Source organism: Carya illinoinensis, chromosome 5, assembly GCF_018687715.1.
Source record: "Carya illinoinensis cultivar Pawnee chromosome 5, C.illinoinensisPawnee_v1, whole genome shotgun sequence".
Taxonomy (NCBI): domain Eukaryota; kingdom Viridiplantae; phylum Streptophyta; class Magnoliopsida; order Fagales; family Juglandaceae; genus Carya; species Carya illinoinensis.
The window spans coordinates 10,494,519-10,508,514 of record NC_056756.1 but is presented as its reverse complement, the minus strand read 5'-3'; the positions used below and the strand labels follow the sequence as shown (position 1 = coordinate 10,508,514).

At 37.3% G+C, this 13,996-nt stretch overlaps 2 protein-coding genes across 6 annotated transcripts; one reads left to right on the top strand and one right to left on the bottom strand.

Annotated features, from left to right (window-relative positions):
* Positions 1 to 779: 779 nt before the first annotated feature.
* Positions 780 to 7,872, top strand: LOC122309745 (monosaccharide-sensing protein 2-like). 5 transcript variants are annotated; one of them, XM_043123367.1, is made up of 7 exons: positions 780 to 978; positions 1,118 to 1,196; positions 1,454 to 1,579; positions 1,835 to 2,401; positions 3,148 to 4,037; positions 4,821 to 5,008; positions 7,269 to 7,872. In XM_043123367.1, the coding sequence occupies exons 3-7, from the start codon at positions 1,501 to 1,503 to the stop codon at positions 7,723 to 7,725; spliced, it is 2,181 nt and encodes a 726-aa protein (XP_042979301.1). In that variant the 5' UTR covers positions 780 to 978; positions 1,118 to 1,196; positions 1,454 to 1,500; the 3' UTR covers positions 7,726 to 7,872. The 5 variants fall into 5 exon arrangements, with proteins under 5 accessions (XP_042979301.1, XP_042979302.1, XP_042979299.1 ...); XM_043123368.1 differs by having other exon boundaries at positions 1,314 to 1,579; XM_043123365.1 differs by having other exon boundaries at positions 780 to 1,022.
* A 3,009-nt stretch (positions 7,873 to 10,881) lies between these two features.
* On the bottom strand, positions 10,882 to 12,279 carry LOC122308861 (homoserine kinase-like). Its single transcript, XM_043122132.1, has one exon. It carries the CDS (start codon positions 12,172 to 12,174, stop codon positions 11,080 to 11,082), a length of 1,095 nt encoding a protein of 364 aa, XP_042978066.1. The 5' UTR covers positions 12,175 to 12,279; the 3' UTR covers positions 10,882 to 11,079.
* Between the last annotated feature and the right edge of the window lie 1,717 nt (positions 12,280 to 13,996).

The following is a 13,996-nucleotide window of genomic DNA, read 5'->3' as shown; positions in this document are numbered from 1 at the left end:
TTCACCAGACGGAGTTGTTGTGGGCAGTGTGCACACGAAACCCAGCTCATGCATAGGTCGAAAAACTCGACTTGACCTGTCCTTTTGGCTCTTTTTCTCTTGTATCTATCTCCTTTATCCCTTCACCTTAACAAAATTATTAAATTCTTATAATATTTATATAAAAGTAAGTATGCTTATACTATAATTATTAAAATAAAAAAATATTGTAAAAAATATTTATATTATATACATTCACTTAATTAATATGTAATTTATTATTTTTATCATTATATTTAAATATTAAGATAGAAGGATAAAAATAATAAATCACACATGGATTAAATAGATTTATGTGATATAATACTAATTTCTCTTAAAATATTAAATAAAGAAGTTAAAGAAGATATTTCACAATAAAAATGATTAATAATTATTAGCAATATTACTTTTATTAATAATGCGAAATTTGTATAAGACAATATTAAGGTGATTATTAAATATATAAATCAAATGTATACGGTAGTATAAATTAGTTTTTTTAATTTCTTTAAATCATTTTTAAATATCTTTAATCCTTAAAAAAATTAAAAAAAAATCAATTCATTAATAGTTATTTTCTTAATTATTAAAAAATATAAATTCATTAATAATTATTTTCTTAATTATTAAAAAATAAAAATTCATTAATGGACATGGGCATATTTGGTAATTGCGTACCTGGCATCTTAAATCATGTTATAATTACTTATTACTGTCTAACCTTAGATAATTTAGGAGATCTGGCATCTTCTCCATTAATGTATATCCCTCAATCATGAACAGCAACAAATCCGTGGTTTCTTGGTTTTTTGGTTGAAGCAAAACATCGAAGCGTGTGAAAGGCCGAAAGGGTGGAACATATACAACTGAAAATCAGAGGGGAAAGCTGACGTGCAGGGCAGGGACAGAGCCACAAGGGCTAGGTGTCTGTGTTGTAGAAGGCTAACCGCTGTTTCCGTGGGCCTTTTTTCTCTTTTATCTTCTCTCCGGCGAATCGGATCGTAACCCTTTTTTTTTTTTCTTTTTTCTTTTTTGGTCTACCTGCATTTCGTCGTCTCGGTACTAAAAAAATCTCGTCGCCTGTTACTATCTACAGCTGTTAGACCACGCTTTTGACGCCAAGGGATTGCACAGGCCCCAGTCTCTTTAGGCTTGCCGTTATAACTCTCACAAAGGTGATCATATAACCACTGTTTTTGTTCTTATATTGGAGTTTTGACAATTGGGTATGATGTGTAGCCTGTTTCACTCTCACTCTCTCTCTTTTTTGGCTTTGTTTTATTGGGTGTCAGTGACTCGGTGATCCTTTGGTCTAATACCGATTACCAATATTCCCTGACCCATACATGACACCAAAGAGATTTGTTTAAATTGGCTTCGCAAGCAAACAGATTTGATCGCTTGATCTGGGATCTGGTTTTCTCTATTTCAGGCTGGTTTTTGAGTGAAGGGAAAATTGCTACCAAATTTTGACGAAACATGAGTGGAGCCGTGCTTGTGGCTGTTGCTGCTGCGGTTGGTAATTTATTGCAAGGATGGGATAATGCGACTATCGCAGGTAATTAGCTGTTTGAGACCTTTTCTGAAGACGAAAATGCTTTTTGAATTTCTTTTTCGCAGTAAAAGTTGATTCTTTAGATTGAAAGGTTTATCGTGATTCAGTGGATTTGTGTTCTATACTAATTGAATCTGCTTTTGGTTACTAGTCTTTCTTTTACATTTTAAAATTCTCAACTTTTTCTCTTTGGGAAAGCATAAGAGATTGAGCTATTAAATGACAAGCTTGAGAAACTCTTTTCTGTTTTTGCTGCAGGGGCTGTTTTGTACATAAAGAGGGAATTCAAATTAGAGAGTGAACCCACTGTAGAAGGGTTAATTGTGGCGATGTCACTTATTGGAGCCACTTTGATCACAACTAGCTCTGGAGCCCTAGCAGACTCGATAGGCCGCCGTCCTCTGCTGATAATCTCATCTGTCCTTTATTTTGTTAGTGGTCTTGTAATGTTGTGGTCTCCCAATGTTTATGTCCTATTATTTGCTAGGCTTTTAGATGGATTTGGAATTGGTTTGTCTGTTACTTTAGTTCCTGTTTATATATCGGAGACAGCGCCACCTGAAATAAGGGGATCACTGAATACGCTTCCCCAATTCACTGGTTCCGGGGGAATGTTTTTGTCGTATTGCATGGTGTTTGGGATGTCCTTGATGAAATCCCCTAGCTGGAGGTTGATGCTGGGGATTATTTCTGTTCCTTCTCTTGTTTATTTTGCATTGACAATATTATTCTTGCCCGAGTCTCCACGGTGGCTTGTTAGTAAAGGGCGGATGCTTGAGGCCAAGCATGTTTTGCAGAGGCTGCGTGGCAGAGAAGATGTCTCTGGTTAGTTGTTCTTGGGTTTTTTTCCACGGAAATAATTAGTTGATGCCCATAATTACAGACTGAATTACCTTTTTGTGGACTTTTGATGTTCGAGTGGGATCTTATATTGATTTATGTTATGTTATAGTTTTCTGATTATGAATTCAGAAAGAACCTGAGTAGTTCACTTCAGTATGCCTGTTTAGCTACATAGTGGAGAGAGAACCTGAGTTGTTCACTTCAGCATGCCTCCCCCAGGATTAGTTGGGACGCTTTTCCCGGACACCCGGTACCAATAAAAAAAAGTTCACTTCAGCTGCCTGCGCTAAATAGCAGAGATAAACTAGCCTCTAAATACCAAAATGTCATCATCTTTGACATTTTAGAATTCTTCATTTGTTTTCTGGGTGATTATTTTCAAGCCCCACTTTTACTTGTGGATGCTATATGTTAGTGTTTCTGAGACTCTTGGACTTGAGCCCGCATTCTTCACAAAATAATGAGTGCATACCACTATATGTGTATGTTTGTGTGTGCCTGAGGATGTGGATTAAAATTCTTACGCTAGAACCACAACAAGATCATCACAATCATATGCCTTTAAACTGTGCCCCTCCCCCAACCCCCTCCCTAATTATTATTTCTCTCATTTTATAAGGGTATATGTGGACAATTTAATCATCATCTGACATTTGCTTCATTATATGGACTATTTGGCAACTAATGACACATCATTTGGATGATTTGGATCCTCCTTAAATGAACAGGTGAGATGGCTTTACTAGTTGAGGGTCTTGGAGTTGGGGGTGAAACATCTTTAGAGGAGTACATAATTGGCCAGGACAATGAGCTCGTGGATGACCAGGATCAAATTAAGATATATGCCCCAGAAGAGGGTCTTTCCTGGATTGCCAAACCTGTCACCGGGCAGAGTACTCTAGGCCTTGTGTCTCGGCATGGAAGCATGGCAAGTCGGAGTGGGCTTGTAGATCCTCTTGTCACCCTCTTTGGCAGTGTCCATGAGAAGCTCCCTGATTCCGGAAGCATGCGAAGCATGCTTTTTCCACACTTTGGCAGCATGTTTAGCGTGGGAGGAAATCAACCTAGACAGGAAGAGTGGGATGAGGAGAGCCTCGCCAGAGGGGGTGAGGAGTATGCATCTGATGCTGCTGCTGGTGATTCTGATGATAATTTGCAGAGTCCACTGATCTCACGTCAGACAACGAGCCTTGACAAGGACTTGGGCCCAGCTCCCCATGGCAGTCTTGTGCAAGGAAGCACTGGAGATGTCATGGGGATTGGTGGTGGTTGGCAGCTGGCATGGAAATGGTCTGAGAGAGAAGGGAAAGATGGGAAGAAGGAAGGAGGTTTTAAAAGAATTTATTTACACCAAGAGGGTGTACCTGCATCTCAGCGTGGGTCTCTAGTTTCTGTTCCTGGTGGTGATGTAGCAACAGATGCTGAGTTCATCCATGCAGCTGCTCTGGTGAGTCAACCTGCTCTTTATTCCTCAGAGCTTATGCATCAGAAGCCAGTTGGACCAGCTATGGTTCACCCATCAGAAACTGCTGCAAAAGGACCAAGTTGGAGTGATCTTTTTGAACCAGGAGTGAAACACGCATTGGTTGTTGGGGTGGGAATTCAAATACTTCAACAGGTATGTATAGTATCTACCAGTGAATATTACTGTTCTGTTAATTGATTCTACATAAATATTAAACAACTTCTTTCAGTCGATCTTGCTTGTAAATTTGCATGCATAGTGAAGCATCTCCTGCTATCCTCTCCATACATTTTTTTTTTTTTGAGTTTTCCCGTTATAAGGTGGTTTTATTTTTCTCACTACAAAATGCTCCTCTGTTTACCTCATTTCTTTGAGGCTGATGAAATATATGTACACATGAATGCACTTACATGCATGCTCAGATAAGATTCCTTCATAAGATTTAGGAGTTATGAAGTATCAAAACTCATGCATGATGACGGATTTGGTCTCAGAATTTTTTAATGCTGGGACTAATATGGAATTCTGGGAGAATATTGTTATGGGTGGGATAAGTACGAGTTTATCTTGAGGACAATCCAAGATTGTGTGGAAATAAACTGGGGAAGTGGGGATTATCTGACAAATTCAACCAGTCAAGTTTTATATATTATCGGTCAATAATTATTGTACTGAAGCCTATTTTATCGTTGATAAATTATAAAAATTAATAATGAAATAATTTCTTTTCTCTTTTCTTTGATAAATATTAATATGCATTTCTTTTCTTTTTTTCTTTCATATTGTGGTGTTTATATTACATCTTATATATGCAGTTGACTTCCTTATATCTCTAAACAGTCATGACTAGGTGTATGTCTTGTGTACACGAGTTATGCCTATTTCTATCAATAATATTTTTTACTGATAAAAATATATATATGTATATATATGCAGTTCTCTGGAATAAATGGGGTTCTATACTACACACCTCAAATTCTTGAGCAGGCAGGCGTTGGAGTTCTTCTTTCAAACATAGGCATTAGTTCGGCTTCTGCATCTCTGCTCATTAGTGCACTAACGACTTTGTTGATGCTTCCTTGTATAGCTGTTGCCATGAGGCTCATGGATATATCTGGCAGGAGGTATTTTTTTTCCACTCCACAATCTTTGTTATCTTCATTCAATGAAAATTATACATGTTACGTTGATGCAATGGGTACACTTGGGTTAGGATTGGATGGACGGTGTTTTGGTTACTGTGTTTGTGAGTTAGTTCTTTATGGTTGTTATTCATGGACACACACTTGTTGTAAGACCGATCAATATTTATATCTGTCCAATTTGATTAGGCATGTTCGGATGCTTAAAATATCTCAAACTTTTGTGAATAGTATGGAAATTGTTTGAGTGAAAATGTTTTATTGGGTTTTGGAAAATGAAAGAGAAAAAGTTGGATAAAAAATATTTTTTAAAATAAGTATTGTATTGGAGTTTAACTATATAAAAAAAAAGGTATTGTATTTGAGTTTGTGAAAGTGAATAGATGAAGTTAAAAAGTTATTTGAGTATAATTTTTTAATATTATTTTTGTTTTGAAATATGTAAAAGTTGTATTGAAGTTTGTAAAAGTTGTATTGATTTTTGTATTTGAGTAATGGTTAGATGAAAATTTTAAAATTGAAATAGATAAGTATTTTTTGTTTGGGTGATGTTTGAGAATGATGTTATGAGAAATTTTGGGAATGTTTGGTGTTACCCAAACATGCCCAGTCTCTCCTGCTCGACCTGCCTCACTTCTAATGAAATAAATTTTCTATGGTTGACTCTTTGAGGAATATTACAAAAAGGGGTGTACGCATTCAATGAATCAAATATATATTGTCATAATGAATCAGCCTCCCTCCTGACCGACCTAACTGATAATGTGTAGCTGGGCATACATCATGAACTTTTAGCAGGATTGCCCCAATTTGGGCTGAGTGCAGGGTGATCATCTGTCCAAATGCTGAAGTACTATTGTGATACCTTATAAGATAAGGATAATTATAGATGGTGTATGAGATCCTACATTGTTTGGGAATGAGAAGTTCTTACTCTTTATAAGGTTCCAATGGGACTTTAATTGTATCATTAACTAGTCATTTTGGAGTATAGACCATGTGGCTTGGGTCTTTCATTGGGGCGTTACAAATGGTATCAGAGTTTAACACAATTAGAAATGTGGGACTTGAGCCGTGTCATCTACAATGGATTGGCCCGATGAGGACATTGGGAATTTAAGAATGGTAGATTGTGATACCCCATATGATAAGGATAATGGTAGGTGGTGAATGAGATCCCACATTGTTTGGGAAGGTGAAGTTCTTGCTCTTTATAAGGTTCCAATAGGGCTTCAATTGTATTATTGACTAGTCCTTTTGGAGTATAAGCCATGTGATTTGAGTCTTCCATTGGGGCGTTACAACTATCGCTATGTCTAAATTATATTTCAAAGTGATAAAAATTTCATGTGCATTTATGGATTAATATACTGACTATTGTGTTTGATTAATGTAAAAATTCCTAAATGATTGTGGGAAGCCGTTTGGAAAGGAATCTAACAATTGGAGTTTAGCAGTCGCATGGAAATATAGACTTCTTTTCCTGTAACTGGAGCATACGGACATGTAAACATGTCTTAAATAACTACTCATTTTTCCATACAAATATCTTATGATTCTTATCTAATCTGGCCAGAAAGGTAAAGAAACGTAAGTGAATGGTCCTCCTTTTAAAGTGATTGTGTGGCCGATTTAGATCAGTATATAGCCCGGAGTGCCATGTAGTGATGCAGTCTTTTCTAAAGACTAGCTAAGGGGACTATGGACTTCTGATGACGATTATGGCTTCTTTTTTCCCTGACTGTCAGGTTAACTTTGTTTAGATTGTTGAAACTTTAAGAATCACAAGCAGCTTTAGTCACAATGCTTGGTGCCCATTTTTTGCGAGACTGTCTTCCTATGGGAAGAAATGCTGAACACATACTGAACTTGTTTTTTTTTTTTTTTTTTTTAAATTTTTTACTTTTTCTGTAACATTTTGCTCGAACCAAAGAAGTTTTACTTGTTGTATATGATGAGTGGTAACATTCCTTGACATTTATTTTGTCATAAAGTTGCCTACTATACTTTTCCATAAATTCTTGTAGTTGTGGCTCAAATACTCTTGGAATGAAATGGAAGACACACTACCACTAAATGCAATAGACCTCGTCAACATAAAATCACTATCTCAAATTCTACTGATTTGAATTTGCTGCCGAGTTTCTTAGAATAATGCAAATGAATGTACAGTTCCCGTCAACATTTTTTTATTTTATTTTTGGTTCACCTTAATGTTTGCTTTTTGGTTTACCCATTGCAGGAGTTTGCTTCTCAGCACAATCCCTGTATTGATATTATCTCTCGTAATCTTAGTCATTGGAAGCCTTGTGGATATGGGAAGTGTCGCGAATGCATCAATCTCAACTGTTAGTGTTGTGCTTTACTTCTGCTGCTTTGTCATGGGGTTTGGACCAGTCCCCAACATATTCTGTGCAGAAATCTTCCCCACTCGAGTTCGAGGCATCTGCATTGCCATATGCGCCCTCACATTTTGGATAGGTGACATCATTGTCACCTACACACTCCCTGTGATGCTCAAATCCATTGGCCTTGCTGGTGTCTTTGGCATGTATGCAGTTGTGTGCCTCATATCGTGGGTGTTTGTTTTCATGAAAGTCCCGGAAACCAAGGGCATGCCCCTGGAAGTGATTACAGAGTTCTTCTCTGTTGGTGCGAAGCAGGCTGCAGCCAGCCAGAACAACCGACATGATCACTGATGGATTGAAATTTTGGATGTGTTTTAATCTTCATTTGGGTTCTTTTTACATCTATTTCTTGGTGTTTTCTGTAAAAAAGATCTTTTTGTTTTTTCGGTTCGCTTGTTAGTGTATACCTGTTATGAATGACTTCAAAGTTGCTTGCTCTGCTCTCTTTGTTCATACGAGAATGTTGAATTCCTTCTTGTAATGCTCTAGAGGGGATGGCGTGCATAGGAACTGGACTATTGGTCTTGATGACAGGTCGAGGATTGGGGATGGTTTATGGGAAGTGTGAATTGCAATTCTTAGTTACAAAAACTTCGAAGGAGTGTCATCGACTTAACGTCGTGAAAGTTGTTGAGCAACAAAGCAGACACCGAATTTAATCCGGGGGTGTTTTTATATTAATAAGAGTTATTAAATAAAAAATAGCATCTGTAATTAAGTTGACATTTTTTGATTAAACATCACTGTTTTAAGTTGCCAGATTATTTTCAAACCGAAGGGATGTTTTAGTGGAGAGTTCTTCGGAACAGCCATCTGCTAAATGCAGAATAACATCCTACCAATTACAGCAAGTCACGTAAGATAGTCGCCTAAATGCACACTACAGAACATACATCTGATCAAAATTCTGGATAGTTGAAAAATCACTTCCTGCAAAGAGAAAACCTTCTCATGCAAGAAGAGGAAACGGAGAAATAGCATATTTGGAAGGACAATTAAGTCTGGAATGTGCAAACAGGTACACGAATTATTATTAATTTTCGAAATTGTTGACAAAATAAGTCTGGTCTTCTTCTAGTCTTCTTCCCCGAGGATAACTATTTCATTAATGGCACAAACAAGCTTTTCTCCTCTCCATCTTCTTCTTCTTCGTTGAAATCCGGAATTAGAAGCAGCATCTCCGACTTTATTCTATCTAGAGCCCAATACACCATTTCCATCTGCGCCTTGTTCATCTTCATCACCTTCCTCCTCTTCACTCTCTGCACTTTCGAACCCACCACCATTTCCAGAACCCACCCAACATACCAAAATCCTCCGCCTCCAAATTACATTAATAACCCCAAATCCGAATCCAAGAATATAACAATAAATTTATATGTCCTAAATTAAATAGCCGAAATGAATATTATTAAGTACATAAACAAATAATTAAGGATCTGTAAGCCGCATGGTAAAAATGTAAAATATTCCGAGCAGCTCTATCGCATCTAGATCATCAAAAACCCATATGGCTAGAGCCACAGATCCAGCAAGTGCGAGACGGTTGGAAATGACTAGGAGTGTAAAAAAAGCTAATAAACCGGTAAATCGGACTAAATCAGACCAAATCGGTGGGATCGGTCTGATCATGAGTTTGGTTCGTTTCAGTACTAGTTTTATTTTTTTTAAAACTGGACAAAATTGATCCGATTTTGATTTTTCTTTTTATAAAATCGAATCGGACCGATTTATATATATTTTTTAATTTTTTATATTGTACATAATATTTATATATAATATATAATTATATATAAAATAGTTTTATATTATATGATAAATTACTAATGAATTTAATATTAAATTTTAAAATCTAATATCATTTTGTTTATTGTATTAATAGTTATACTAATATTATATAATCCATATTAATATTTATACTAATACTATATCACTATTATAATGTATTATAATATACTATAATATATCATCACTATAGTATTATATACTATAATTATATACATATATATAATATAGTACATTAAAATCGATAAAATCGGACCAAACTGGACCTGAAATCGATAAAATCAGAGTATTGATTTAGGAGGATAACTAATGAATAATCAATTTTAAAAAAATACAAAACCGGTACATACTGATTTGGTCTTAAATTTTATTTAAAATTGGACCAAAACCGGCCACGTTATACCCCTAAAAACCGCACCTCTCTCGGCCAATCCCGGTGCTTTGGAGGACACGGGAGATGGCGACGGAGGATATTTAACTGCGGTCGGAGATCACGGGAGACAAACTGGGCATGGGAGAAGATTAGGGAGTTTTGTGAGAAATTGATCTGGTGTAGGCAGGTGCAGGTCATGTAAATTAAAGGAAAGGATTTGCATGGAAGGCTGTTCTTTGAGTTTCGACAACCCGACCGGCTGGAAGGTTTTCTCTTTTGTAGAATGTGGGCCATATGTTTGAATGGAACTTAATGGGGAGATGACTGGATACCAGTAACACTTTAGCATATACATATCATGGCTTGCCTACGAGATAAAGCATATCACTGAACAACAAAACCCAGAATCCATGCATGCAGTGGAATATAAATCGTAAAAAGCCCAGAAATTTACGTCCCTAGTTAGTAATTTACGATTTTGAATGTTTTTACAAGAATCGTCTTGTTGAATCCGTTACTAGCCAGAAGAGACAGAGGTACTGCGTGGCTAAAAGCTTCGTTCTGCAGTTATGTAACCATGCGATGGGCATCGACGCATGCTGGGACGCACGAAAGGGAGAAAAGCAGAGGGTAGATTAGTGGGAGGGCAACGGATTTTAGAGTCAGAAGGCAGCGTAAAGAGCCATGGATTTGGCGAATACTTGGGTGCTTTCTTACAAGGTCATTACCGAGCATTTGAAATTGACAGACTACCTATCCTGAGAAAGAGAAAACGAAGAAAAAATAAATAAATGACTGACTATCCCAGACAAGTCTTTTCCATTATCCTTTTATCCTTGGATTTTTAAGCTGAAACAACTTCAAATGAGAGTAACAGTGAACTACATAGGCATGAAATTATCATTTATATCACCAAGACTCTTATCTGATCATATATGATATATCCAGCATGATTTGGTGACCATATTTTAAGTTTGAGACCTCATTAGCTGCTCCCTAACACTTTCGCAGACCTTAAAAAGAGAAATATTTTGTTCATGAACAAACTGCACGTAAATTAGTATACCACAAAACAAACATCAATTTGTGAACTTTAGACATCTATTTGTCAACCTTATCACTTCTAAAAAGGCATTGTTGTGAAAGAGCACCATGCCTGAGAACCGGGAAAAATTCTTCCATTTTATGTATGTTGTGGGTTTACTATTTGATGGGATCAGCATCAGCTCCCCTATGAATATGCAGGAGCAGTCATCATCATAGTGCCAGACAACTATTGTCAGAACTAGTGTCAGATAACCATTTTTCCTCATAATATTGATCACAACAGCCAGCAAAACTCATACAACAATCATAAATTTCATTGTTTCATCACTATTTATTGGCCATCAGATGCTCTAATTTGCAGTTGGTAACGTAGAATTAAACATCAAAATTGAAAGCCAATGCTTTGACAAAAAAATAAAAAACTCAAATTGCAATGATCATCATGAAACAAGCCTGGCACCCACCCTATCAAGCTTCTTTACTGCCTTCACCGCCTTCAAATTCCCCACTCTCCAAAACGCCTCCACCATGCTCTCCCCAATCCTCTTCCCCATCTCCTCACTATCTATGACCGCCACTGCCGTTGGCCCTGCCCCGCTAATCGTACAACCGAACGCACCGGCCTCAATGGCCGCCTTCTTCACCGCTTCCATACCGGGAATCAATGGCGCCCGCCTCGGCTCCACAATCTTATCCGCCGACAAAGCTTTTCCCAATCCCACCAAGTCCCCCTGAAAAACCGACGCCACCAGCGCCCCGGCCTGGCTACAATTCCAAACGTGGTGCGCCATCCCAATCTCACCAGGCAAAGCCGCCCGCATTTTCTTCGTGGGTGCCTCGAACTCCGGGCTCACGAGAACAAAGAAGAGATCATTTTCGGCCGGGAAGTTGAGTCTCATAAGCTCCAGTGGCTCGTAGTTGCGGACCAGAACGAAGCCGCCCATGATCGCCGGGGCCACGTTATCGGCGTGGTAACCCGATACCTTCTCCTCCGACTTCAACCCGGCGAGGACGAGCTCTTCGGGTCCGAGTCTCCCGCCGAAGATCTCGTTGACTGCTACAGCGGCGGCGGCAGCGCTGGCGGCGCTGGAGCCTAGGCCGCTGCCCAATGGCAAGCCTTTCTCAAGGGAGAGGGAAAGGCCAACTGATCTGATGCCGAGCATCTTCATGACCTCGATGGCAGCAATGCCGGCGCAGTTCCAGTTAGGATTCTTGCTGAGTTTAGAGGAGGCGTCGCCGGAGACGTGGGAAATGGAGATCTGTCCCGGGTGGACGTTGTGGTCGACAGAGATTGACACGAAGTCTCCGAGGCCATCCACGGCGCAACCGAGGAAGTCGAAACCGGGTCCGAGGTTAGCGACGGTAGCCGGTGCGAAAGCCTTGACGGAGACCAATATCGGTTCGGGTTCCCGTATTTGGGTTGAAGAGGGCAGAGAGAAGTTGCAGCGGAAAGACGGGGATTTGGAGGCCGAGGAGAAAGTTGTCGGAGGTCGAACACAGATGGGCTTTACCGGAGCCTGGTAGCAAATGGCCATTGCACGTGTCAAAGGGGGGAGAGAGAGAGAGAGAGAGAGAGAGTGAAAGATTATGTTGGGGTTTTACAGGTACGTAGGTAGGGGAGAGCTAAGAAAATGGCATAGGTAGGAAGTGAGGAGCTGAGAAAAAAACCTTGGCTGGCCGACACAGGCTGTATGGGCCGAGTTTTATTATTATTTAGGCCCAAGATCAACTGGCCTTTATTAGTAACATTTTTTTATTATTTATAATTTTTTTTATAAAAAAAATTTATAAATTAAAACAATTTGATATGATATATTATTTTTTTTGTAGTAAAACGAAATATATAATCTGATACATTATGTCAAATTATATTTTTTTATAAATTTATTTTTATAACAATTTTTGTGAATTCAAATTTTATTTTAATAAAGGAATTTTTGTTAATCAATGTACCGCACATCTTGAAATCCATTATACGAATAAAAGGAAGAAAAAATCTATTTATTATTTATTTTTCATCATTTTCTAATTATTTTATGATAAGTTTATAAATAAAATATAATAAATAGTATCCAATCATTTAATATCATATCATAGAATGATAAAAAATCTTCCTATCTATAATCTCACATTGGATTAGTTATTGGATTCATAAAAATAATAATATAATAATATTTTTTTCATAATAATATTTTTAATTTTTTTTTATATTTTACAATTACATTAACCATATGTACATTAATAATTTAATTTGATACTTAAATATTGTTAATAGCTAATATTGTTACCAAATTAATAGCCAAAATGCATCAATACCTTGAGAGAAAACTAACTGGACGATCAATATATATTTCTTAATATAGCCAACATTCAGATTAAATATTGCAAGTAAAAATTGACCATTTTGAAACCCAAACAAGCAGTTTGCTGCATATCTCCATAATCTTAAATTCAATGCAGAAATATAATGAGCAAATAAATAACCTTTCCAACATTCAAATTATGTACAAACAGAAATACAAATGTTATTGAAGTAGCTAAAGCATGATATCTTATTTTTGAACACTCAGCCCATAAGATTCCAAACAGGGACGTTTACAAGGGCAAGAATATCTAAGTGTTTATCTGCGACAAGATATGCTGAAGAATGGCATCAAGGAGAGAGTCTATTCTCTGAGAACATAAATCAAACAAGCAGCATGCTTGGATCTAAGAGTAGTTTATATTATGCTATTCATTAATATAAGAATACCGAGATAATGTGAAACGAAAAAAGAAATTAATTTCAGACATGTTGATGTTAGGAACTCAACAAAGTAAAATCTTCACTTAACTAATCCTCATACCACCATATGCACTAGTTATAGTGGCAATTTAATCCTGTCAAAGCCAATTTTTTAAAAATAGGGCTCTAAATCACATTTTATTTCTTCATTTCTTTCTTATTATTGGCAACCAAACGGATCAAATGTAAGTGCAGTGAGACTACAAGGATTACAATCGAATGCTAGATATCTATTGAAAAGTATCTAGTTATGCATATGACACGTGAGTAAAATTGAAAAGAAAAAAAAAACAACCTAGCCAAATACCCGTTAAAAACAATCGAATACTATATATCTATTGAAAATACTCGTTAAAAACATATTCAAGATGTCAAAAAGCCTGAAATCTTTGGCATGAGACGAACTTGAAATCTGAGTTGAGGTCTTGCGAACCTGAGAGAAGACTAACTTAGCAAACAACCTCACTCTAATTCTGCGTGAAGAATCGTAGGGAGGAAGAAGCGATGCAGAGCTTGAAAATGAGAGAACGAGAGAAGGGGGGAGAGAAAACACGTAGGATGCCTTCGGAGAA

What these genes read in the sequence shown, in the direction of transcription:
- LOC122308861 (XM_043122132.1), bottom strand. Translation starts at nt 12,174, where the DNA reads ATGGCCATTTGCTACCAGGCTCCGGTAAAGCCCATCTGTGTTCGACCT.
- LOC122309745 (XM_043123367.1), top strand. Translation starts at nt 1,501, where the DNA reads ATGAGTGGAGCCGTGCTTGTGGCTGTTGCTGCTGCGGTTGGTAATTTA. An exon ending in TGGCAGAGAAGATGTCTCTG is followed by an intron (nt 2,402 to 3,147) that starts GTTAGTTGTTCT and finishes TTAAATGAACAG; the next exon opens with GTGAGATGGCTTTACTAGTT. An exon ending in ATGGATATATCTGGCAGGAG is followed by an intron (nt 5,009 to 7,268) that starts GTATTTTTTTTC and finishes TACCCATTGCAG; the next exon opens with GAGTTTGCTTCTCAGCACAA.